Source organism: Protomyctophum parallelum, assembly GCF_964188405.1.
Source record: "Protomyctophum parallelum genome assembly, chromosome: 8".
Taxonomy (NCBI): domain Eukaryota; kingdom Metazoa; phylum Chordata; class Actinopteri; order Myctophiformes; family Myctophidae; genus Protomyctophum; species Protomyctophum parallelum.
This window is the reverse complement of record NC_139703.1, coordinates 42,745,053-42,770,828: the sequence shown is the minus strand read 5'-3', so window position 1 is coordinate 42,770,828 and position 25,776 is coordinate 42,745,053. Positions and strand designations below refer to the sequence as shown.

At 42.1% G+C, this 25,776-nt stretch overlaps 1 protein-coding gene across 1 annotated transcript; it reads left to right on the top strand.

The window, feature by feature from the left end:
• The first annotated feature begins 14,629 nt into the window (after window positions 1-14,629).
• On the top strand, window positions 14,630-22,993 carry LOC310863132 (tubby-related protein 1-like). The gene is made up of 10 exons (XM_083771284.1): window positions 14,630-14,745; window positions 15,575-15,694; window positions 16,078-16,278; window positions 16,719-16,801; window positions 17,359-17,523; window positions 17,652-17,764; window positions 20,431-20,539; window positions 20,625-20,723; window positions 22,029-22,200; window positions 22,453-22,993. Exons 2-10 carry the CDS (start codon window positions 15,649-15,651, stop codon window positions 22,584-22,586), a joined length of 1,122 nt encoding a protein of 373 aa, XP_083627410.1. The 5' UTR covers window positions 14,630-14,745; window positions 15,575-15,648; the 3' UTR covers window positions 22,587-22,993.
• Window positions 22,994-25,776: the final 2,783 nt, after the last annotated feature.

Sequence of the window (25,776 nt, the reverse complement as noted above, 5' to 3'; positions counted from 1 at the left end):
AAACGTTGATCTCTCTGGCAGGTTGAAAAACTGAAAGGGAGAGAAGCTACACACTCTTTTACAAATCTTTCTCTGTCTCTCTCTTCCTGCTCTGCGAGCACTGAGCTTGTAAAAGTTTCAGCTGCAACGGCTTGGGCCAGCCTCTATTGGCACCATTTCAAAAAGAGTGCTGCCTGTTTCCAAAAACACTGGGGACAAGTCTGCAAGCTGGCTCTTTATGCTCTCTCTCTCTCTCTCTCTCTCTCTCTCTCTCTCTCTCTCTCTCACACACACACACACACACACACACACACACACACACACACACACACACACACACACACACACACACACAGTACACTCTCTCTCTCTCTCTCTCTCTCTCTCTCTCTCTCTCTCTCTACTACCCTTTCCCGGGGTCTCAGGGCAGTATCTACTCCCAGGGCTTACTCTCTGCTCTCATGGCCATGCCATGTGTGATGCCCGTTCAGTAAGGCAACTGTTTTTCTGTTACGGATCCACAGGTACCATGGTTCATCTCGCAAAGGAGTGCGCTGTCTGTTGGTCTTTGCAAACCATTCAGATACACATTACACACACACACACACACACGCACGCACGCACACACACACACACACACACACACACACACACACACACACACACACACACACACACACACACACACACACACACACTGTAGTTTGTACTTGTATACTTCCTGGATTCATTCTCCATTTCAGATGTATGTCAAGTTCTCATGAGACTTGAATGCTGCTTGGGTTACAGTTCACACAGGGTTCTCACAGCTTTGCCCTCATTTCTGTTCTGGGTGGTGCAGGGATTCTCTTATATGGCCATGCGACTTCCTACTTCCACAATAGTTTTGTGTCAAAATATTTATAGCCACAGTACATTTTGTTATGGTGAGGGGAATGTAAAACAGGCTTGTTTTCAGAATTTGATCAAACTAATACTAATCCAAGATTAAAAATAAATAAAATCAAAAATCAAAACGTGAATGATTAAACGGTGACCTACTGTACAGTACACAGTGTTCATCATCGCTCCCTTGTGTTGCTTGTGCTCTGTGTGTGATGTCTTTGTTCAGCTGTGTGTCTGTACAGGTGTCATGTCAGGACATTGTCCCCATGGCCACGCCACTGTATCACACCAGGGGCAGAACAGAATCACACTGTGTTTACTCTTAAGGTTTATTTCTCTGGGTAAGGTGCCAAATGGGAGGGTTTTTTGGCACATACACGGGACAATGCAGAGAGTGACACAAGGTTGAACAATCACAGGAAAGAATTTGAGCAGTTGTGCTTGGTAGGCTGCCTGTGTTATGATCAACAGTGTGTTTGACACCAGCGAATTGTCCTTGTTTTCAGTAATACTGAACACCTGATACTAAAATCAGGTTCAGCCCACGGCTCAGAACCTCATGCTATAGTGTATCTGTGCTAGGTTCTGACAGGGAGACAGAACCTCATGCTATAGTGTATCTGTGCTAGGTTCTGACATGGAGACAGAACCTCATGCTATAGTGTATCTGTGCTAGGTTCTGACATGGAGACAGAACCTCATGCTATAGTGTATCTGTGCTAGGTTCTGACAGGGAGACAGAACCTCATGCTATAGTGTATCTGTGCTAAGTTCTGACATGGAGACAGAACCTCATGCTATAGTGTATCTGTGCTAGGTTCTGACATGGAGACAGAACCTCATGCTATAGTGTATCTGTGCTAGGTTCTGACATGGAGACAGAACCTCATGCTATAGTGTATCTGTGCTAGGTTCTGACAGGGAGACAGAACCTCATGCTATAGTGTATCTGTGCTAGGTTCTGACATGGAGACAGAACCTCATGCTATAGTGTATCTGTGCTAGGCTCTGACATGGAGACAGAACCTCATGCTATAGTGTATCTGTGCTAGGTTCTGACAGGGAGACAGAACCTCATGCTATAGTGTATCTGTGCTAGGTTCTGACAGGGAGACAGAACCTCATGCTATAGTGTATCTGTGCTAGGTTCTGACAGGGAGACAGAACCTCATGCTATAGTGTATCTGTGCTAGGTTCTGACAGGGAGACAGAACCTCATGCTATAGTGTATCTGTGCTAGGTTCTGACAGGGAGACAGAACCTCATGCTATAGTGTATCTGTGCTAGGTTCTGACATGGAGACAGAACCTCATGCTATAGTGTATCTGTGCTAGGTTCTGACATGGAGACAGAACCTCATGCTATAGTGTATCTGTGCTAGGTTCTGACAGGGAGACAGAACCTCATGCTATAGTGTATCTGTGCTAGGTTCTGACATGGAGACAGAACCTCATGCTATAGTGTATCTGTGCTAGGTTCTGACATGGAGACAGAACCTCATGCTATAGTGTATCTGTGCTAGGTTCTGACATGGAGACAGAACCTCATGCTATAGTGTATCTGTGCTAGGTTCTGACATGGAGACAGAACCTCATGCTATAGTGTATCTGTGCTAGGTTCTGACATGGAGACAGAACCTCATGCTATAGTGTATCTGTGCTAGGTTCTGACAGGGAGACAGAACCTCATGCTATAGTGTATCTGTGCTAGGTTCTGACATGGAGACAGAACCTCATGCTATAGTGTATCTGTGCTAGGTTCTGACAGGGAGACAGAACCTCATGCTATAGTGTATCTGTGCTAGGTTCTGACAGGGAGACAGAACCTCATGCTATAGTGTATCTGTGCTAGGTTCTGACAGGGAGACAGACAGGTTTCTTCCCTCTGCGCTTCCCCTCACAGAACCTAATCGCAGTGTGGGAAAGTAACTAAGTACATTTACTTATAGGTACTGTGCTTAAAGGTATATTCAGTGATTTCACTTAATTCAAATATCACTTATTTTTTTGTTTTGTTGTGATAATCCTCCCTACTATAGAGTGTGCGGGCCATATAAGGAGTTCCTCCCTGTCCCCAGTTAAACCCTGGGGGTCAAAAAACCTTAGGTTTCGTTTTTGACTCTCTATCCTGATTGGACGAAAGGCTGGGTCCCACAGCCAAAAACGAAACCTAAGGTTTTTTGAGTGAAATCACTGAATATACCTTTAAGTAAAATTTTTGCTCACAATGCGCTGTTTTCAAAATTATTATTTGAAAACTTGAAATGGAACATTCTGCATTGTACTTAAATGTAAGTACATTTTGAATTACGGCCTTTTCACTTGTAACGGAGTATTTCTACATTGCAGTATTGATACTTTTACTTAAGTAAAACAATTGAGTACTTTTCCCACCACTGTCAGGTTGAGACCACAGCTAAGAACCTCAGTATCCGCTAGGTTCTGGCAGGGAGACAGACCAGGCTTTTTCCCCTCACAGAACCCCAATCGGTATAGTCCAGTTAACTGTGTGCAGTTATGTGGATTACAGAAACACTTTGACCATTCATGCAGCTACGTACAGTATCTGTGGAATGAGGAGGGACTCGGACAAGGTTTGCAGAGAGATGAAGAGATGACAGCAAAAGCAGCTGCTGTTGTACAGCTTGCCATGCAGACGAGATTTGCAAGAATGACTATTTTGGAGGGTTTGCTGAACGACGCCGTCATCAAATAATCATCAGTAGATTGTGAATTGACGGCTGCTACTGTGCTGTATGTTAGGCATCTTATTGAACATTCACAGTAATGCCCTCTTTCTCTTCTATAGTAAGTGTGTCTCTAGTACCACAAAATAAATGACTGAGAAGAACTGAAAAGTGTCTAGATTGCTAGATCATTTCAAAACCATACAGTTCTCTCAACCCTAACCCAAATGGTGTTTAGCGCTAATGACACCTAATGACTACGTACTGTGTGTGTGTGTGCTCTCGCGCAACTGTGCGTGCCTGTGCGTGCGTGCATGCCTGTGTGTGTGTGTGTGTGTGTGTGTGTGTGTGTGTGTGTGTGTGTGTGTGTGTGTGTGCGCGAATTTGCACACGCATATCAAAACCACTCACATACTCATCTGTCCACAAGTCTGCATCTGTTTCTATGTTTGTGTATTGACAGGGAATCAATTGGCCTTAATGGTCTATGTGGCGCCAGTTTCAGAGGACACCCTCTCCACTGGGACCCTAGCTTGATTTACTGCCAGGTCCTGCTTGCATGACAGCAATCACAACAATGGCATCGCCCCAAATGCTGTACATATTAGCGGAATCCGCCTTCTCTTTCCTCTCCTTTTTTCACTCTCATGGGACAATAAGATCTCTCTAAGGCAATATGTATTGTGGATTGTTCAGTCTTAATATGATCTGCCTTTTTTTCTAGTTGAGAAGATTTCATTAAGCAGGCGGAGACACCAGAGAGTCTTGTGAGAGAGGGTGGGGGGGAGAGAGAGAGAGAGAGAGAGAGAGAGAGAGAGAGAGAAGAGTATGTTCTCAATTTGCCCCTTATTAGATTTGACACAGTATTCATTGGGCCTGCTTGGGGAACTTTTGTTCCATTTCAACATGTGTGTCGTTTCTCCTCGCAAAAGCAGACAACCCTGATGACATATGGCCCGATGGAGAGCACATGTGTGCAAATCAAGACATAACTTTGGCTGAGAGTGATAGAAATCCGACACTGCAGCTCCTGTGACAGTGAGTTTGAGCAAGAATTAGATTATACACAAATGAATATTTGAAGTTCCCAAAACTATCCATTTAACCGTGTATTACAGACACACACCCCCACACACACACACCCGCAGGCACACGCACACGCGCACACACACACACACACACACACACACACACACACACACACACACACACACACACACACATGTACCATGTCTCTTGTATGATCCCCCCTTTGGGAAAAGGATTCATTCAACAGATTTTCCTGTTTCGTCTTCATTGTTTGCCCTTCCTGAGATACTGGCCCGCTGTGTTGATGATTCACCAGGCTTTACAGTGCCACGTTGGGTTCATGTCCTCACCAACCTGCTGCTTCAGCACTAAACACATGATAGATGAACTAAAATATCACCACCTTTCCCTTCACCATCAAACTCGTGTCTCCGCCACTTAAACCCTACCTTGTATGTACATGACTTCATATTTGGACAACTGTTTTCAATGGTTCATTTTTTGCCGTAACTTTGATGAATGTGTTTTCATTTCATCCAGGTTTGTTGTTACAGTTGTTGATGTAGTACGGAACTGGTTTTATGGCCTCCCTGAGGCTGCCGTTCGCTGCCTCTCGCTGTTTACCGTCGTCCTCTAACAACACACGGGTTTCAACGTGAAATAGGGTTAGAAAAGCAGTGATGTGGTCAGATATGGACTGCAGTTGCTGTCCCTTTAAGATTTTGATGGCCTCTCCTCGACTCCCCTGAGGTCATTGGCCCTCCTTAGGCTGCCTGCCAACTGCCATGTTGCTGTCAAGCGTTTGCTGCAGAAATGCCAGCAAAGCCATTAGTCCAGACTCCCCTTGTCAACAGGCTGGACGTTGTGAGGCGCAGGACACCGGTGCATGGGGAGAGACAAAGAGCTCTGGTCTTATTGCATAAACCTACAAAGCAAAATGACTGTTCCTGCTTCCTACCATCTCAGCTGTGTGTGATTTCCTTTATGTCCTCTCCTTTTGTTCCGAGACCCGAGAACAGACAAAGATCCACTTCTATGATCAATACTGTAATGACTGTCCTTTTCATTTCACAATGACCATGACTATGACTTTTCAGCTTTCAAAACAATACTTAAAGTTAAGTGCCTCATTTTCAAAATGTAAAACCTTTGAAAAGAATTGCTTTTTTCTTCCTCTTGTGCCCCCTGGCGCCTTAGCTGATTATTGCATTGCTTGCGGTCTCCAAAGATACAGCACCATCTTGTGCTTGACTGAAGGAGTCACACTTAATTGTATTGAACTTTAGCCCCTTAAAACATTTTTAAAAGCTAAAATCCGGGACTTTTTTGAATGAATAAAATGTCATTTTAAACCAATCCATATGCATGGTAATGCTAACACAGTAGTGCATCTGCAATATGGTTTGAGTTGGTCTTCTCCAAACATTTCCATTGAGAAATTTCAACCCTGGGTGGTGTTGGGTAAATGCTCTGCATTATTGACTTTATCCAGTGTGCTGTACATTGTGCATTACATTCACCCATTCACACATAGAAACAGAAGCAACCATGCAAGGTGTCGGTACCGTACCACTCTCATCGGGAGAAGTTAGTGGCCTGGCCATAGCCATTACCTGCTTCAGTCATAGGACACTGACTAGTTGATAATGTCAGTAAAGTGAAGTCAAGTGAAGCAGGCGGTACACCAGATTGGACAGTATCTGCCATCTTTGTTGTAGTTTAGAAAGTAGATTTGGCAACAGTTTCAGAGCCATGTGGCCCATACGTATCCTGTTAGTGTGAGGCAGCTTGACTGTACAAGTACACACCATGGAGATGACACTAGTATACTGCAGGGACTTAGCAGAGAGCGAGAGAGGTGCCAGAGGTACCAAGCATAGAGTTATTAATTGCATACAATTTGTATAGTCTTTACTCTTTAGTATGGGGGCTCGAACACCCAACTATGCAATCTCAGGACAGACTCTGGACTATAGTTTGCATATCCCCCCTTAAAGGCTCACTGACTTATGTTCATGTAAAGATGAGGGCTTGAGTCACCTTATCACCTAAAACTGGAGAATAGGCCTTAAGAGTTTTTTTTTTAATTACTTGAAGTGCTGTACCATTCTTTTTGTACCCTTTGGAGCCCTTGCAGCACTCCAGGTGATGTCACTTAGGTCTGTGAGGGTTCAGGGCTTGAGGGTTTAGGGGGAACATTACATAACATTAGTCTCTAGTAGAGACTAATGTTATGTAATGTTCCTGAGACTCTCTACTCAGCTAGATCAGACATTAATGCAATTACATCTTGCTGTCAGGAGAGGGAGACATTGATTAAATCAAAGACTGATTGTAGCCTTTGCTTTTTGTAACAATCACAGCAAGAGTATATCTTTATAGGAGAGTTGATGCATTTACCCAGAAAAGTTACATGTTCTGTAATTCCCCCCCCCCCCCCTCCATCACACGCACACGCACACACACGTGCGCGCACACACACACACACACACACACACACACACACACACACACACACACACACACACACACACACACACACACATACACAGACACACACACACACTGTAACACACACACACACACACACACACACACGCAGACATTTTTGATGAAAACCCCTAGAAAATGCTCCCAGATGGTGTGTTGCTGATTAGGGTAATCCGAATTGTAGGGTCAGGGTGTGTGGAGAGGGTAGTAGTGGATGGGGGTGACCCGTCGGTTTGTTACAAATCCTCTTAGGAGTCTGATCATGTGACCCCTGTCTACACAGGATATGGACGGACTGTTGTGGACATTCACAAACTAGATGGCCGGAGAGCTGAGACCGCACTGCCATCTGCAAGACAACTACCTGCTCACAGAATAAGGTAGTGCACACATTACTGAGGTTTGCGTGCGTGCGTGTAGTAAGTAGTCATATAGTGTGTCTACTGTGTATATGTCTGTTCATGTCGGCTATTTGTGTTATTACACTTATTAGGATTAGGGCAATTAGGATTTTACTGTTAGTAATCATGTTTTAATCAGTTCAATTGAATTCATTGAATTGCTTATTATACTTTTCCTCATTCATTCAGAGCAAAACTTGGATCCGGACCTTTCCTACAACTGTCCAACATGCCATCATGCCTCTCCAAAAGAACACTCTGAAAGAGGTCTGGACTGATGACAGGTACAGTATGCCCATGATCTACAGAACATATTGAACAACATGCCCAAGACAAACGGCTGCATAACCGCAATGCACTCAATTCAATTGGCTACTGGGACCTACAGTATATTGGCAGCATGGGGCGGCAGTGGCTCAGGAGGTGCAGTGCCAGCCTGGGAACCAGAATGTTCCCTGTTCAATACCCAGTGCCTCTTGGCTTCTTTGAGTTAATATGCATAGGCCTACTCCAGTTTTAGGTGAATAGTGGTCACCTCATCACCGGAAACTGGAGTATGCATAGGCCTTAAGACACCAACCAAACCCCTAACTGCTCCCGATGAGCAGCATGTTTGCCTAAAGATCATCTGTGTTTGCGAATGGGTGAAAGTAACTCACATTAAAAAAGCGCTGTAGAAATGCAGACCATTTAATTATCACGTCTCTGTCCTCACTTATCATTGTCCTGGATAAATTAGACATAATTGACCATAATCTTAAAACACATAACAATAGAAGGAGGGTTGCTGTGATGAAAATTATACTAACTGATGATACTTTGAATCTTGAGTGTACCGTATGCAAGTTATACAATATCAGTATCACTGCTTAACCTCAAACTTGAGTTGCTCACCTGCAGTCCTTTAGAGCTGACGGAGTTTAGGAAAACATTATTTGAGCATCGTGCCTTTCCATTTCCCTACGGTCCTACTTGACTCGGCACACTTTTCTCAACGGCTATTAATAACATACCACACCCAGTTTCCATTGGGGCTAGCCAAGTGGCATTAAACCCATGAGTGCCAGGGGAAAGCTTGAATCTCGGCTGTGAGGCATACAAGCCTAATTTATACTAAATACTGTATGTATGAATTTGCCATTACTGTGGCCCAGTTCCCACACCCCGTGTGACCTGTTAATGTCAGAATAACACTTTGGGCCACAGAGGCTAAATGATGCAGCTTTGGGAAGGGGTGGATGAAGGCCTTTCCAAATTACTACTGGTTGTCACAAATGGTTTATGGCCATTGTCGGCTTCTCCTGCCTACTGTATAATTTCTATGTATATCTTATCTGTAGAAGTTGAATTACTAGACTATTTGGATTCATGGTTTGAGGATGAACTCTTCTTTAATTAAACAGGACATTTCTCAAAGCAACAGAGCAATCCTTTCTATGCAGAATAAAAACCTTGCAGTCATACAATTTGATAAAAGAAATTGCCAATTTGTGTTTGTATTATATAATATTGTGTTATTTCTTATTTTATTAAACTGCTATATATGACATTTCTGCCCTAGGTTTCAAGAGGGTGATGATTCTTCAGAGCAACAACAGAAGCGGGTATTTATTAATTTTTGTTTGTTTGCTTACATATAATCAATCATTTGTCACTTACTCATTCGGGTACAAGCAGGAGAATGTATTTATTTATATTTTTCATTTACTTAAAAATATCATTTGCAAAATGTCCTTGCTTTGGACACAATTGAAACTGGATCACAAATGCAAAGCATTTACCACTCGGTGTTAAGTAACCTGAGCTCCTTAAGATTGCCATATTCTCTGGGCTTTTTCCAACTTGGGGATATAGTGGCATCTCCTTGTTTCCATCCAAATCAACAAGGCCTCGATCTCCTTCTTTCCTGAGCTCTTATTGGTTCCTCTTGTTGACGTGTATCTGGAGAGCAGATGGCTTGACACATAAATCCTATTAACAACTTTCTGCTGATGAAGACACACTGAGTACAGGGCTGTCTCACTCTCTCATTACCTCCAGTGAGCGGCCTGCTTTAAAAAAGAAAAAAATATATAACTTCTGAACAAGAAGCACATAATTTGCTGGAGTTTGCTCGGAGACTGCGCCATGTCTGGAGAGAAGGTAAATGGGTGGGGTTGCACTTTTGTGGTTTTCTCAAGAGACTTTGGAGTGCGGTTGGTTCTCAAGGGTTAGATTTATTTTTTCAGTACGTGTGTAGTGATGACATCTTTGATGAACATGTACAAAAAGGAGGGAGGGAGGGAGGGAGGGAGGTGTGTGTGTGTGTGTGTGTGTGTGTGTGTGTGTGTGTGTGTGTGTGTGTGTGTGTGTGTGTGTGTGTGTGTGTGTGCGTGTGTGCGTGTGTGCGTGCGTGCGTGCGTGCGTGCGTGCGTGCGTGCGTGCGTGCGTGCGTGCGTGCGTAAAAGTTAAGATGTGTAATCATCTGCTCAGGAACATATTGGATGCCCAATTACTGTAAGTAGAATATGATTTCTTACCCTGACGTGAAGTATGTGACACTACACAAATGTGTCTGAATGCCAAGGTGGGATAGTATCCCAGCAGGTATAATATTTTGGAAAGGCCTCAGAAGTAGAATCAGTAGTAGCAGTTTGCTGTAGCATTGACACATCTGGCATTTGCATGCATCTTGATGGCAATCCGGATCTCACTCGGATAGAGCTTATCCGCCATGTGGTTGCCCCCAGAGAGATTGAAGACAGCATGCAATCCAATCACTTAAACACTTATGGTATACTGGAAATGCAAAAATACATTCTTGTCATGAAAGATCAATTACAATTGCAAAATATATACAGTGTATATAGAAATAAAAAAGGAAGTAATTGATTACACTATATTAGACAATGCAATGGACAACTGAAGTCCTGATGTCACTCCTCACAGAGTGATGTTTTGTATTGGGATTCCCATTGTCAAATCTTAGATTGTGTCAGTGTAAGAACTGTGTTCCAAAAATAAACAAACCACCCTGGCAATTGTGTCAGGTATGTGACCCTGTGTTGTTTATTGCGACCACCAAACCCCCAGTAAGGCTTTCCAACGTTGAAGCTGCCACTACCTACTGGCGAAAAGTGGAACTGCAGCACGTTCATGGAGGTGGACGGACGTTCAGTGACGTCATGTGCGTGACGTGCGTGACGTGCGTCAACCCCAACTTCCGCTCACTCGAGCCATTGAGTTATAATTGTACTTCCGGCAGTCTTCCAGGTGCTTCAAAACGCCACTGAGCAACTTCCATCGTAATGAATTGCGTGGGGGCTGGCCAATCAATATTGGCCAGCAACTCTACATCTCACCTCAAAACTTTAGATCTCCATATATGGAGCTGGCCTGTTCTGACATTCCATATGTTGATCCTTCCCCATCCATCCTTCCTCTTTGATGTTTCCCTTTTTACTGATACGTCTCCATTTAAACTCTAGATTGGCCTGCCAGAAAGTTATTAGTGCAGCTGCGCCCGGCAGCCGGCGAAAACTAGAGTTCTCAACATACCCGAAAATTCAAGCCTGGTCCTACCTGGGCCCTCATCAAACCCTGTACACTCAAGACACTGCCCCCGCTGCCACCATTAGATCTCCATGTATGGAGCTGACCTGTTCTGCCATTCCATATGTTGATCTGACCTCATCAAACCCTGTACACTCAAGACACGCTCCATACTGTATATGGCCAATACAGAATTCATTCCATATGTTGATCTAAACCCCCATTCCAAAGCGCCAGTGCTCGCCCAGCAGTCTGCTGTCACCCAGGCGGATATGTTGATCTGACCCCCCATTCCAAAGCGCCAGTGCTCGCCCAGCAGTCTGCTGTCACCCAGGTGGATATGTTGATCTGACCCCCCATTCCAAAGCGCCAGCGCTCGCCCAGCAGTCTGCTGTCACCCAGGCTTCTCGCCCTCAGGCGTCTTACTGGTGACATTGAGTTAATTTGATAACGTCTGTGTTTGGAGGAGGAAAAAAGAATGGATACATTAGTAGGCTACTTTTTCACCGTCAGTTGTTGATCCTTCGTATAAGTAAAATCGCTGGGGTGGTTTGTTTATTTCTGGAACACAGTTCTTATATGACGCGATATAAGATTTGCCTATCGGAATTCCAATACAAAATATAACGCTGTGACCCAGGGGGGATAGCGCCCTCTAGTGGCAGTGATGTCAGACTTTGGTGCTCTTCATTCCAGATGAAAAAGTGGGGTCCAGGAACCCGCAGGCAGTGTTGGGTCTACATGTAGCTTAACTTGCCCAACACTGGTTTTAATTCTTTATTTTATGTTTTTTTTCCAGTATGAATTGAGGCTCGAATACCTGCACGTATAGTGGAGTAAGCAATAGGTCTATTAAAGTTAATTAATAGGCCTATTAGCTATGATTAACTGTTTTGCAGTGTTGGGTCAGCTACATGTAGCTTAGCTTGCCCAACACTGCAGATAACAATGCATCATAGCTAATAGGCCTATCAATTAACTTCAATAGACCTATTGCTTACTCCACTATACGTGCAGGTATTCGAGCCTCAATTCTTATTGGAAAAAAACTTAATAATTAAAACCAGTGTTGGGCAAGTTGTAGCTGACCGCTGGATAATTAGAGTCCAAATGGACCCTTGGGGCACTGTGGCCTATACCAATCTTGGTGTCTTGAAATGAAACTGTTTGAGAACCACTGGCTTAGAGGAAAAATATATAGAGATGATATGACAAAAATCATAAAGAATTGCAACTGTGGAGGATTGAGTGAGGTGAAGACAGAAATAGGCCTGCCCTGCATCTATGGCAGATCTGCATCTAATAGGATTAACTACCATGTCACAATCACAGGCACCTCCTTCTTCCTGACTTGAAATCATGGCAGCGTGTCACTGTATGAGAGAGATTGGTTGTGCATGGGGAAGCAGTGAGCACACATTTTATTTTATTCTGCTAAAACATTTAATTTATGTTTTGAGTGACTTGCTGAGCGCGAGGGGATCTTTTCAAGAAAGGAAAACGTACAAGTTACATTAATTAATCTCGAGGAAAGAAAAGAATCACACTCGAGTGATGAGAGGGGTGACTGGTAATGTTTGTTTAACTGCTGTAAACAAACATAGACTTGGCTGCCATATGACGTGATTTGCTGTAAGCTAGCAACCCTAAAATAAATGTACAGAAAACTGATTTAGGAGATAGTCTCAAATAAAAACACACTTCTTAGGGCAGTGTGACAGGGCAAAAGCCATTCTACATGCACGTGTATACACCGTGTACCTGATCTGGACAAAAGCATTTGTTTGTTATTTGAGGAACAAATTGATAAATGAGTCATGCTCTCTCTGTCTTATGTCCTTCTATTTAGAAGCGTGTAAGACAAATCATGCCAAGATGTCACATAATATATACCATAATAGATTCTTATACATGTGATGCAGATTGGACAAGTGTTGGAGATTTGTATTATTTGAGTTAGTGTTCCATTAGCCTGGGGTCCACCTATGCTTTCTATGGCATAGGCAGCTCCCGGCAGGATAGAATCTAGACACAGCAGCGAGACATGAGACTAATTAATTAGAGCGACAGAGAGAGATAGGAGTGTGTGTGTGTGTGTGTGTGTGTGTGTGTGTGTGTGTGTGTGTGTGTGTGTGTGTGTGTGTGCGTCAATTTAACAAAGGTGCAGACGATCAGAAATCAGCAGAGAGTGATCGACGTTTGCGCTACTCTATGCCGAATTGAAGTGGACTCGGTCCCAGACTTATTTTTTTCTCCCTGGAAATAAAAACGTCTGGGTTTCCGAGGCTAGTGTTCCATTAACAATAGGTTTTTATGATGCTCTAAAATTGAGGGCAGAACTTCACCCCATAGTGTCACTTTAACCACCTGATGATGATTTAATTCAGTTGTCTTGATGTTCAGTATATGATTCAGATTTGAATTATTAAAAATCAACACCATTGATCCACACCCCGGTCCCCGGATCTGTAAACCGTATACGATATGGTGGCCACAGGGACCTGGGAAGCAGATGGTCCCTGGTTCAAACCCAACTCCTCCTGACATTGTGTCATAAGTGTCCTTGAGCAAGACGCTGAACCCCTAACTGCTCCCAGCAAGCTTGTGCATTGCTCTGTTGCCTCTACCATTGGTGTGTAAATGGGTGAATGCAATGTATGTTGTAAAATTGCCAAATAAATGCACACAGTAAGGATAGAAAATGTTTTTTATTTGACTGCTGTCGTATTAAATACTTTTTTCCTCCGTCATTTCCCTTGCTTACATTTCTGTGAATTTGTGATGGTGAGTACGGTAATTATAAAACATATTGCTCCCAACATCTCAGTGGCACTGACATATAGTAAATGCATACTGATATCTTACTATTAAAGCTACATACAGTACACTTGCCTGTCTTTCTCAATCTCTTTTTATTTGTCATATTCTGTGCCCTGTACTTTCCATCTCCCAAAAGTCTCATCCATGGTCTGTTTCTGATTTTCTCAGCAAATTGACAGAAACCCAAAAAGAAAAAGGAGGAGGCCAATGGCACGGCAGAAGCCAAGACCAATGGAACTGAAGCCAAACCCAAGAAAACAAAGAGCAAGAAAAATGAAGACGGGTCAGGGGAGGAGACGTCTGCCATTCAAAGTAAGATCACATCTCCGATAATGCAAGGGTTTCCTTTGAAGACTTTCTTTAAGAGGTTTATGTCCACAATGCTGTTTATTCACATCACATTACGGTCCCTCTCTCCAAAATGATAAAAGATGGGAAGAAGGTGAAGAAAAAGAAACCAGACAAGGACAAAGAAGATGCGGAGAAAGAGCCAAAGAAGAAAACCAAAAGTGCACCAAAGAAGAAGAAAGGTAAGCCATCAACACACTGTTAACTGGACTAATGTGTCAATGGTTCTCAAATGTTTTAATTACAAATACCCCCCCCCCCCATAACTGTGAGAGTGTACAAATGGAACCAAGTGGACAATTTGTACTCTCTCTCTCAGAGTTACGGGCCTGTGAGAGTCCATTTGGAAACCCCTCACAAACCCCACTTTGAGAACCACTGGTGTAATGTGGCAAGGAACCGATGAAGGTTTTTCAGCGTATGATTTGGTATGATCGTTTTGCATTTTTGCAGATTCAGACACTGAAGACGACGATGACGAAGAGGCCGCGCTCAAGAAGAAAGCTAAGAAGAAGACTTCAAAGGACAGTTCTCTATCTACCACTTCCACCAAGGAGAAGAAATCTAAGTCTAAAGGTAGGGCAGTTGCAATAGAATTACTCTGAGGTGGTGTGTGTGTGTGTGTGTGTGTGTGTGTGTGTGTGTGTGTGTGTGTGTGTGTGTGTGTGTGTGTGTGTGTGTGTGTGTGTGTGTGTGTGTGTGTGTGTGTGTGTGTGTGTGTGTGTGTGTGTGTGTGTGTGTGTGTGTGTGTGTGTGTGTGTGTGTGTGTGTGTGTGTGTGTGTGTGTGTGTGCATTAACGTGCGTGAGACCAGACTTATGTTGGTAAGAGGATTAGATGGTTTCATTGTGTAATAGTCAATAGTGAGTGAATGGAAACATTAGCTCAGCAACAGTGATGGTACACAAGTTGTTTCCCTGCTGGGTAAACAATTAACAACTTGTTTTTATATCTCACAAATGAGAAATAATCTAATCAGGCATTGGTTAGGCTTATTTTTGTGGCATGTATTACAATCTTCTGTTCTGTGTAAATGGCAGCACATTTGTCAGTTTGTTGTACTTGCTGCCAAAAGAATAATAAAACAAATACCAATATGATCACCAAAATAACTAAATTGTTAATTGGAGCACAGCAGATAATGACATTTGTCTGAAACTCAATGTAAAACTCAATCAGAAATGTTCATTACAGCGCAACCAATGAATTACAATGTCCCTGGTTCGGTTATAACCGGATACCAGTATTGCCTTTGTCTTTCTACCACTGTGCGTTCAGATTCCTGGTCTCGTCAATCTTAATAAAAAATAACAATAAAATGTTTGATGTATGTCATATCATCCTACACACACTATGATCCGTAATTCAACAAAAGATTATTTTCCTTTTCATTTCACTTCTTTCAGAAGATAAAGATTTAGAAGGAAAAGAAAAGAAATCCAAGTCCAAGGAGAAGGAGAAGAAGAAGGAACCAGCTTCTATGTTCCAGATAAATGGAGATAAAGACTCAAAAAGCAAGAAGAAAGGTGAATAAATGTTGAAGTTAATATAAAGAATTATAACAAAATACATGACTATTTGTTTCTGCCTTAATCATATCTTGTTCTTGATGTGTATCGTCAAGCCAGAGAATGGATGAACTTGACTAATTCTTAGCAATCGTGACAAAGTTCTAAGATGCTACAATGACATACGCAGAAAACTCTGAAGAATTGCTCACCAACACTGTGAAGTGGTCTTTTATAGCAATAAATATAAAAACTACTGTTATGGACTACTATACATTAAAACTGCCTTTGGTCTGAAATGCCTTTCTATCATCAGTGAAAGACGAGGCTTAAGTACATCAAAGCAAATAAGAAACAGATCTTTCAAAATTGTTACAAAATGTTTTAACATCCCCGTGCAGCTGCCAAGCCAGACAGCGAGGACAGTGAAGAGGAGACCAAGTCAAGCAAGTCAAAAAAGAAATCCACTTCAAGCCCGGTGTCCATGTTCCAAGCGGCAGGAGACAAAAACAAAGACAAGGACAAGGACAAGGACAAGGACAAAGACAAAGACAAAGACAAAGACAAAGACAAAGACAAAGACAAGAAGACTAAGAAGAAAGGTCAGTGAAGTTTTTTCCACTTTCAATCTGTTGAAACCCTTGCTAAAATGACCCCAAGCATATTTGATAGTGAAATATCCCTTTAAGTTTAAGGTCTTTACACATGGACCGTGACGATTAAACAATTAAAAAAATGCGTCTGCAACAGATACAGGTTGATGCTTTGATTCATGATGAACCTCGTTCTGCATAATAATTGCATGGTTTTATCACAGCGTAATATTCACAGTCTGTGTGGATGTGTTCATGATACACTATACTATTTTCAGGTGAATTACCGCTATTTGCACGAAAACAACACTTTTGGTGTATATGTGCTGAATGCTATGAGTTTCTTTTTAGCCCCGCTATAAGGCTTCTTGGGACCACCACATGTGAGGCTTTTTGTCTGAGTTTTGAGTCAAAGACACATCTGATGTACATGTTATTGTCTGTCTCAGGAAAAGCAGAAGACAGTGATGACTCTGACTCAGAAAAAGATAGCAAATCCAAAAAGAAGAAGGGTAAAGGGAAAAAGAAAAAGGTATCTTTCCTTGTGAGTGATGTGATTTTGGCAGTAGTGGAAAAAGTACTCTGATTTGTTACTAAAAGCGACAATGTAGATATAATCTGTTACAAGTAATTGTGCATGCAAAACTGCATTCTAAATTTAGCTCACGTTAAAGTACAAAACTATTCAACATGTATTTATCATTTACAGTACAAAAATAAAGGTACAAATGTTTTTTTAAATTAAAGTTAAAAAACGTTTAAAAAAATAGCAGATCTACAAGCTGTGAACTATTTTTGAATATACAAATGTAAAGTAGGGCTAAGTAAGTGGTTAATATATATTTTGTAATAATAATAATCTAATTCAACAAAGTAACTTGTAACTAGTATTTTCAAATATTTGAGTAAAAAGTACAATATTTACCTGTGAGATGTAATGGTGTAAAATAAATTGTACTTAAGTACAATAATTTAGTAAATAAATACTTACGTTACTTTCCACCACTGGATTTTAGCGTTATGTAAACACAGTGCCACCTTGAATCAAGACATCCATATTGATGCCCATGTGTTTCTTCTTGCATCCAGGAAAGAGCTCCATCACCTGAGATTGAGTTTGACAACCTAGAGGAGTTTGTCATGCAACCTTCCCCGCAGGGCGTTACAGTGAAATGCAGAGTGACTCGTGACCAAAGGGGCATGGACAAGAGTATGTATCCTACATACTACCTTCATCTTGATAATGAGAAAAAGGTCAGTGTTCTTTGTGGGCATTGAGAGCAATCATTAATGATTTACTCTTTCTAATTGATATTCCATAAGAAGTACATAAACTTTATTTATCCTATGTTACAATATCAGCTACATTTATGTTTTTATAGACATTCCTGTTGGCTGGAAGAAAGCGAAAGAAAAGTGCCACTTCCAATTACCTCATCTCCATTGATGCCACAGATTTGTCAAGAGGTGGAGAAAACTTTGTCGGAAAGTTAAGGTAGGCCTGTACAGTGTTCACTGTAAATCTGTTCTATAAATGCCCCAAGTCTCTGTGTGTAGGTCTGTACGTCTGTAATCCGTTCGCCCCACCGACACACGCGTTTCACACCCCCACAGGGAATGCAATGCCCGGTGTCGAGTCGGTCGGACCCACGGTTGTTTACTTGTTGTACACAGATGCTAAGGATGTTATTTAGATAGATGCTAGGCTTGTTGTCTACTTGCTACATGCTTGTTAATTGTTACTTCGTAGCACACACTTGTTTGTCTTAGCACTCCAATTACCTGTTGGTTCTCATGCTCCATTCACACTAGCAGCAACAAAAGCTACAAAACGAACAAGAATGGCCAGCTATGTTTCTGCTTTATTAGCCACACTGTGTAAGTGTCCACCATGGGGCGCCTGCTGTGCATGCCACATATAGACTTTGGCCTGACAGCGTGTCACATGTTCGAGTCCCGTTCATGACGACCTTTGCTGCATGTCTCTCCCCTTCTCTCTTTCCTGTCCATCTTCACTTGATACTATCAATAAAGGCAGAAAAGCAACAAAATAATAGAATATGTTTTCAGTTTTGCACTCTGTCCGTCCGTGTGTCTGTCTGTCCGTCCGTCTGTCTGTGGACAGCTAATCTCTGGCACCATTGGCTTGATCGCAGCCACACTCTGCATACACACTCCCTGGATGCCAGAGCTGAACCTCTGCCTCAAATGTTCCACATTGGCCTGTTATAGTGCCACCAGGAGGCCACTTTTTGCAAAACCCTTTTTTTCACAGTACACCTAGAGATTTTGTCCAAACATCATGTAAATTGGTACACAGTCTCTCTATAGCCATTACACGAAACGTGTCTTTCAGATATTTCATACTCTATCCTGATTGGCTAAGATTGGCCCCCAAAGATCGCAGGGTGCTCTGTTTCGAACAAAACGCTGCACATCATGAACACATTCTGTGATTTCTGTGAAATTTTGCACGCACATTCCCACTAGGCTGAGGAAGAAATGCCACTTGAAATGTTTCAACTCAGCCTCATGGTGGTGCTATAATTGGCCGATTCGTGTTTTTACCTATAACTGCACCAATCTGTGTAAAACCTTGTATGCACACTCCCTAGAACCTCCTAGAGGCTAAGGAAAAACCTATGCCCGTTATTTTTCACATGTGGTCTTTATATCGCCACCAGGAGGCCGACATATGTAATTGTATCCAAATTATGCAAATCAGTACACATGATCTCTGTGGTCATGTGATCAAGATGGGTTTGTTTGATTTCTCATATTCCACCCTGATTGGCTAAGATTGGCTTCCAAAGTTTGCTGGAGTGGCCCATTTTGTATAACCTGACTCCGCCAGCTGGTGGCAGCAGTGAGTTCCTCCTCCTCTTTCTCGGGCAGAGACGATGCACTCCGAACTAAATCTGATCGGAGCGATATGCGGCCGTATGCAGCCACTAGAGGCGGGATCAACGTGATACTGGTGACATATTGAAACTGTGCCACAGCTCAAATGTAAACACAACCTAATAAGACTACAACTCGAAATTATTATGGAGATATCAGATTTTTGTCCTGCTGCTTCGCGTTCACCGTTTCTGCTTGAGAGAGACCAGATGCAGGTAGGAGGAGGGAACTTGTGAACTCAATACTGCCGCAATCTGGCGGAGTCAGGTTACGTTTTGTACAAAATGCCGCAAATCATCAACACAGTGTCTGATTCCCACTAGACTGAGGAAGACGTGCCACTTGACGTTTTTCAAATCAGCCTCATGGTGGCGCTATAACAGGCAGAGTCGCGTCTTTACAAATAACTGCACCGATCTGCGTAAAACATTGTATGCACACTCCCTACAGGCCAAGGAAAAACGCCCACTTAGTGCAACACTTTTTTAATATTTTGTTATTCTTCCTTACCGAACGGAGAAGGGCAGTGTGGTGAAACAAAAACATATTATTGCGTGATGCTTCATTGCGTCACTGGAGCACTGAATAAAGTTGAAGCTAGCTCAACTTTTTTTGTCGCCCTCACACCTGTCATGCAGCGAGGTGTCAGTCGCTGGCTTTCATTATAAAACTATTAGGGCCCGGTCCGGGCACCGGGCTGGTTATCCAGCCTGACAGCGTGTTGCGGGTTCGAGTCAAGTGTGAGTGGACGACACCATAAAGTATTACACTTGTTTACAAGAGGGTCCACCATTTTCAATTCATCATAACATTTAGAGACGTACAAATATACACTTCTAGCCAAAAACAGAAGTGGAGGAGGTAAAAAGGTAAAGATATAGTAGGGTAAAAAGGGGTGGTGATTCAGAATTTACGGGGGCCAGTTTTGAATGGCAGCCGTCCGTAGGTGCCCTTTGAGAGCGGTTTTGAAGGAGTCAAGGGATTTGCATGTCTTAATAACTGTTGGTAGGGCGTTCCACATTTTGGTGGCATAGGAGTGAAATAGGAGAGAAGTGTCCCTTGTTTGTGCCGAATCTGGGTTGCACATGGTTTGAACTCCCTCTGGTGTTGTGGGTGTGGAAGTATTTAGACAGGTACATGGGTATCTTGGTGGTGTAGCGAATCTTGTGGACCATTGCTAAAACTAATTATGCCCTTGTAGTTGTAGAAAGATTCTACATTGTATCATTAATCCATTCATGATTTTTCTTTCATATCTAGGTCAAATTTGATGGGAACAAAATTCACAGTGTTTGACAATGCTCTGAATCCAGACAGAGCTCTACCAGACATGTCCAATGCTCGCCAGGAGTTAGCTGGCATTATTTATGTAAGTAATTAACACACCACCAATATAACTACTAAATTTGACTCCCCCAAATGTGTTCTTAAAATAAATCCTGATTTCACAACAGGAAACCAACCTGCTGGGAATTAAAGGGCCCAGACGGATGACGATCCTGATTCCAGGAATGGATAAGGACAGTGAGCGGGTTGCTGTACGACCGAAAAGCGTAAGCATGCTGCATCTGATCTAGAAACATAAGCATACTGCGTCTGATCCAGAAACATAAGCATGCTGCATCTGGGGCGGCGGTGGCTCAGGGGTAGAGTGTCTGGATGGTAACCACAAGGTTGCCAGCTCGAACCCGGGCTCCCCCAGAGTTAGTGTCGAAGTGTCCTTGAGCAAGACTCTGAACCCCTAATTGCTCCTGATGTGCTGGTTGGTGCCTTGCATGGTTTCCGCTGCCATCGGTGTGTGATTGTGTGTGTGAATGGGTGAATTGAGGCACAATCTATGTAAAGCGCCTTGGATAAAGGCGCTATATAAATGCACCATTTACCATTTACCATCTGATCCAGAAACATAAGCATACTGCATCTGATTCAGAAACATAAGCATACTTCATCTGATCCAGAAACATAAGCATACTGCGTCTATACCATAGACTGTAAAAAATATGGACAAAGCGTTCCCCGGGTCTAACATGGACGTAAAATGAAGCCTGTTATCCCTGCACTGTAAGTCGCCATCTTTCTAGATCCGTTTGGGCCCAGCTGGCCATTGGCTGGCTCCGTTTGGGCCCAGCTGGCCATTGGCTGCCCAGACAACGAGGCGGGACTTCCCCCCTTCTTCTCCGTTGGTTTTTATTTTGACTCGAGTGGGTGGAGACTCCCGATCATAGACTGTAACGGTAGCCACGCCCCTCAGAACATACGCGACTTTATGGTCATTTATTTTATAAATGGGACCATAATTTTCCAAAAAGAATATTATGACATTAGAAATGAGACTTTAAACTAGTGACTGGAAGCAGAAAGTATTCATGACCATGTTTATTAAGGTAATACAGTCTAGGTGAAGTTGGGCCCAAATACATGGACTTCTATGGGGCTATGGGTTTTTTTGGGTCCAGTGACAGCACCACAACAGGCCATTATATGAACTTTCAGGAGTTTCAGGCTTCACAAAATATCTGTCTGACTGCCCCCCCTGGTCTATACGCAATATATACGGAAGTATACTTGTGTTATGGATGTTTACACAAAGATTGTTGTTTTTATGTTGTAGATCCCAGGAAGAGTTTTTGATTGATTGATTGATTGATTGATTTAAATATTTATTAACAGTTTGCAGAATTACAGTACATTTCAAGCACAACTCAATACAAAGACTGTTAACTGTGAGTGGAGTAAGTAAGCTAGTGAGTAAGCTAATACGAATCTGAATGAACAATAAACATCACATTAGGTTCAACGTCAAGAAAGAAAGAAAGAAAGAAAGTAAGTAAGTTAATGTGGCTCATTCCTTTCTCCAGGACATTGATGGTTTGTTGTACAGGCACCAGGCCAGAAGAATGGAAAATCTAATTGAACTTCATAACAAGACCCCCGTGTGGAATGAGGAATCATCGTCTCATGTGCTGAATTTCAATGGCAGAGTCACTCAAGCCTCCATCAAGAACTTCCAGATAGTCCATAGTAAAGACTGTGAGTACATTAAATATCACAACCAACCAATGGGTTTTAATCTGGCATGACCTGCTACTCTTGGTGATTACAATAGTATTTTTGAAAATCTAAAAGATTTTATGAATGATCATTTATGCACACTATAGTATTGATCTATCATTCATTAGTCTGTTTCTGTGTTTGGTCTGTTGTCTGTTATGTATGTATGAATATATATCTATATACATTTGTTGACATTCACTGAAATTATCACATCTTTTCTCCCTACAGTGGACTATATTGTGATGCAGTTTGGACGAATAGCTGATGATATTTTCACACTGGATTACAGCTATCCGATGTGTGCTGTACAGGCCTTTGCAATTGCACTCTCAAGTTTTGATGGCAAATTAGCCTGCGAATAGCAGAAAAGTGTAAGCCTCCAGGGGTTACTCAACAAGCTGCCACCACTGATGTCTGGTGTACATGATATATTATGCTCACGCCCAAAACAGACCAGTCTTCAACTCAATACTTCATACCATGGGAGGTAGTATGAATGATGGTTCATCTTTTGAGACAGACTTTTACTTTCGTTTTTTTGGCTTCACAAATTACATGTCAGCTTGTCAAGTCATCTCATTTGACGCAATGGGCAGAAGAGGACCCTGTTTTTTGCCTTGGTAAAGGGAAAGCAATGTCTTGATTGTCAATTTAGTCAATTTAAGTGTTTTGAGTAAAACACTGACTGAAAGACTTTCGCCACTCCAAAAGACTCCAGCAACTGGAGAATTGAAGACTTTTATGGGTGGATGATGCTAGCCTACACCTCAATAATGAAATGTTAATCTACATGTCTTTATATTGTATTGCGCTTTGTTTAAAATGTGGAATTGGTGGTTTTCACCTCTTCATTGTTTTGTTTTGATGTTGTAAATTGAAGAAAATGAGTGATGTCACTTTCAGAATCACAAGTAATTAGTTTGAATAAATATTCAAATATCAAGTTATGAATGTAAGTCTTTTTGTAGATTTTTCCAATAGAGTTAACCCAAAGCGCCATCGCTACGTATACGCACAATACACACTGCGAGTAGGGCAACACGCCGAGGGGGGCAACAAAAAGTGGCAAGCCGACCCTCATAATAACAATTTTCTCTGCAGCTCTGCCACGTAATAGCGCACGACCCTGTGTGTGTGTCCTCACAAACGGCTAAAGTAGCCGATCTGCATGAGATAACGCAGCGCTGTTGTCGGGAGGGGGCACATGACTATAGAGATACTGTGTAACGATTTGTGGGATTTCGGACAGAATCTGGAGGAGTAATATAAGAAAAATGTTTTACAAATGTCGGCCTCCTGGTGGCACTATAAAATGCAGATGTGAAAAATGCAGGTCAAAGGTTTTTCCTTGGCCTCTAGGGAGTGTGCATAAATGTTTAACGCAGATCGGTGCAGTTATAGGCAAAAAAATAAAATCTAACTCATGGTGGCGATATAAGAGGCCGTTCTGGAAACTTTGGGGCAGAGGTTCATCATTGGCATTCAGGGAGTGTGTGCAAAGTTTGGCATCAGCCGGGTTAACGGTGCCGGAGATTAGCTGTACACGGACGGACGGACACACCGACGGATGGAGTGCAAAACATACTCTCCCCATGCCTTCGGCCTGGTGGAAACAAAAATGGATGGATTTTGGAAATTAAGTTTTGATTAAGGTCTTGCGATGAGTTATTGTATACATTTTAATTTAGTTAAAGTTAGGGTAAGTGATCTCTCGATTTTCTTTCGTGAAAATAAGTGCTCTATATTTTTATATCATTGCTATAGTGTTTGTTCAGTAACGGGGGTCTCCCTGTCTCTCCAGCTCTTTATAAAACGGAAAATGCATTTGAAATTGGAAGTGATGATGACACAATGAAATGGGCAGACACAATTAAAACTGTAACACTGTTAGAAATTAAGCTGATAAATGGGTACCTGGTCAGCTGCAATGTTGTCGACTAGCTGAAAAGGTATTTTGTGTGTATTCAAGAGATGGAGAGACAGGGAGACCCCCTGTGACACTCTGCAGCAATGTGTTAGTAAAAACATTTTGTTTTAAATATGATTTACCCTATCTTTAAAATTACTCAGTGTCTGTCTGTCTGTATTGATATAGGTTAGGTGGGAAGGGCTGGGGTGGGCCTTGAGGATTGTTCAAAATATGCTAGAGGTCCAACGCTCCAAAAAGGTTGAAACCCAATGGAAACATTTTCTAATAGTGATTTGGGACAGTGTCAGCATCAGACAGTTGGCAGAAAATATACACAAGCTTTGTTTCTGTGGCAAGATGGATGCCCACAGCCCCACCACACTGTTTTTCAATTGGCTGCCTGAAGTATTGAGAAATACTTGCTCTCAGAATGAAAAACCTGTTGGGCCAAGGAACTCAAGAGCAAGCGAGAGGCGTGTATTCTGCCTGAACCTGCTCAGGCAGTTGTCCAAACTCGCAGATTCAATGAAGCCTAAAGCACTCAAGGTTTCTGGACAGATGTTCATACTGAGTTATTCCTTCATTGTGGCAAGCGTTTAAGGATTATCCAATCCAATCCACTATATTTATATAGCACATTTTACAAACACAATGTTTCCAAAGTGCTGCAAAAGAGAAAATACATGAATCAAACAAACAAACAAACAAAATGTAATAAATCATAATAAATACATCTAAAACATAAAAAACATGAAAATTAAAACATCAACTACCAGCAAGGAGACTCAAGGACCACAGTTCAAGCTGGATGCCAAAGTAAAAATAAGATGATTTAAAAGTTTCAACAATATAAAGCCAATTTGATAAGGGTTAGGTAGCTCATTCCATATATCATTAGTATGAGCTATATGAGCTACTAATGTGCTGTTGTTTTGGTAATGATACAGTAGCTTAGGTACAGTAATGTTTGTAAGCACAGTAGCCTGTCTGAATTCTGGATTACTCTGTGCTGATTTTGGAGTATGAGCAAAGCAATATATTAGGTGCAACTATATTGCTGGCCAACAGAAGGAGCTATTGCTAAATGAAATACATGCCTATATGTCTCAGTTTTACAGCTGAAAGCTTTACATTTACATTTGTGATGTAAGGAAGGATTGGTAAACAGTAAAATCATCAGTGTTAATCCCTTTGTAGCTATGCAGTGTACAGATGCAAGTGGACCCTATAGGGGTCTATCTATAATCCATATAGTTAAATTGACACTGAGTGTATGTATCTACGTCACTTATTTCCAAACGAACATTATTCTGGGGTGCAGCAGCCCGCATACATGGGATGTGACAATTATTTTGCTATACATAAGTGCCACATAATTGATAATAAATGCATGGGGAATAGCATGGAGGCTACATTGTTCTCTTGTCTACGCGCTGACAAGCCTATTCTAGTATTGATGTGATTACACTTTTGATCAACTTTCCAACCCAGTGTGTACTGTGTAGCCTATGTAATGTGTAATTGAATCAGTAGAAGTGTTGAGGGGTGGAGAGCACAGTGAAGTCACTGCCCCCAACCCTGTTGATTGACGCTCAGCAGTAGCTCCTCCTTAGAACTTTTTTCTCCCTTGGTTTTCCAGTGCA

Excerpts from the sequence above, each read along its gene's own strand:
- LOC310863132 (XM_083771284.1), top strand. The coding sequence starts at position 15,649 with ATGTTCCAGATAAATGGAGATAAAGACTCAAAAAGCAAGAAGAAAG. Across the intron at positions 16,279-16,718 it reads CAAGAAGACTAAGAAGAAAG|GAAAAGCAGAAGACAGTGAT; the intron begins GTCAGTGAAGTT and ends TGTCTGTCTCAG. Across the intron at positions 17,524-17,651 it reads ATCTTGATAATGAGAAAAAG|ACATTCCTGTTGGCTGGAAG; the intron begins GTCAGTGTTCTT and ends ATGTTTTTATAG.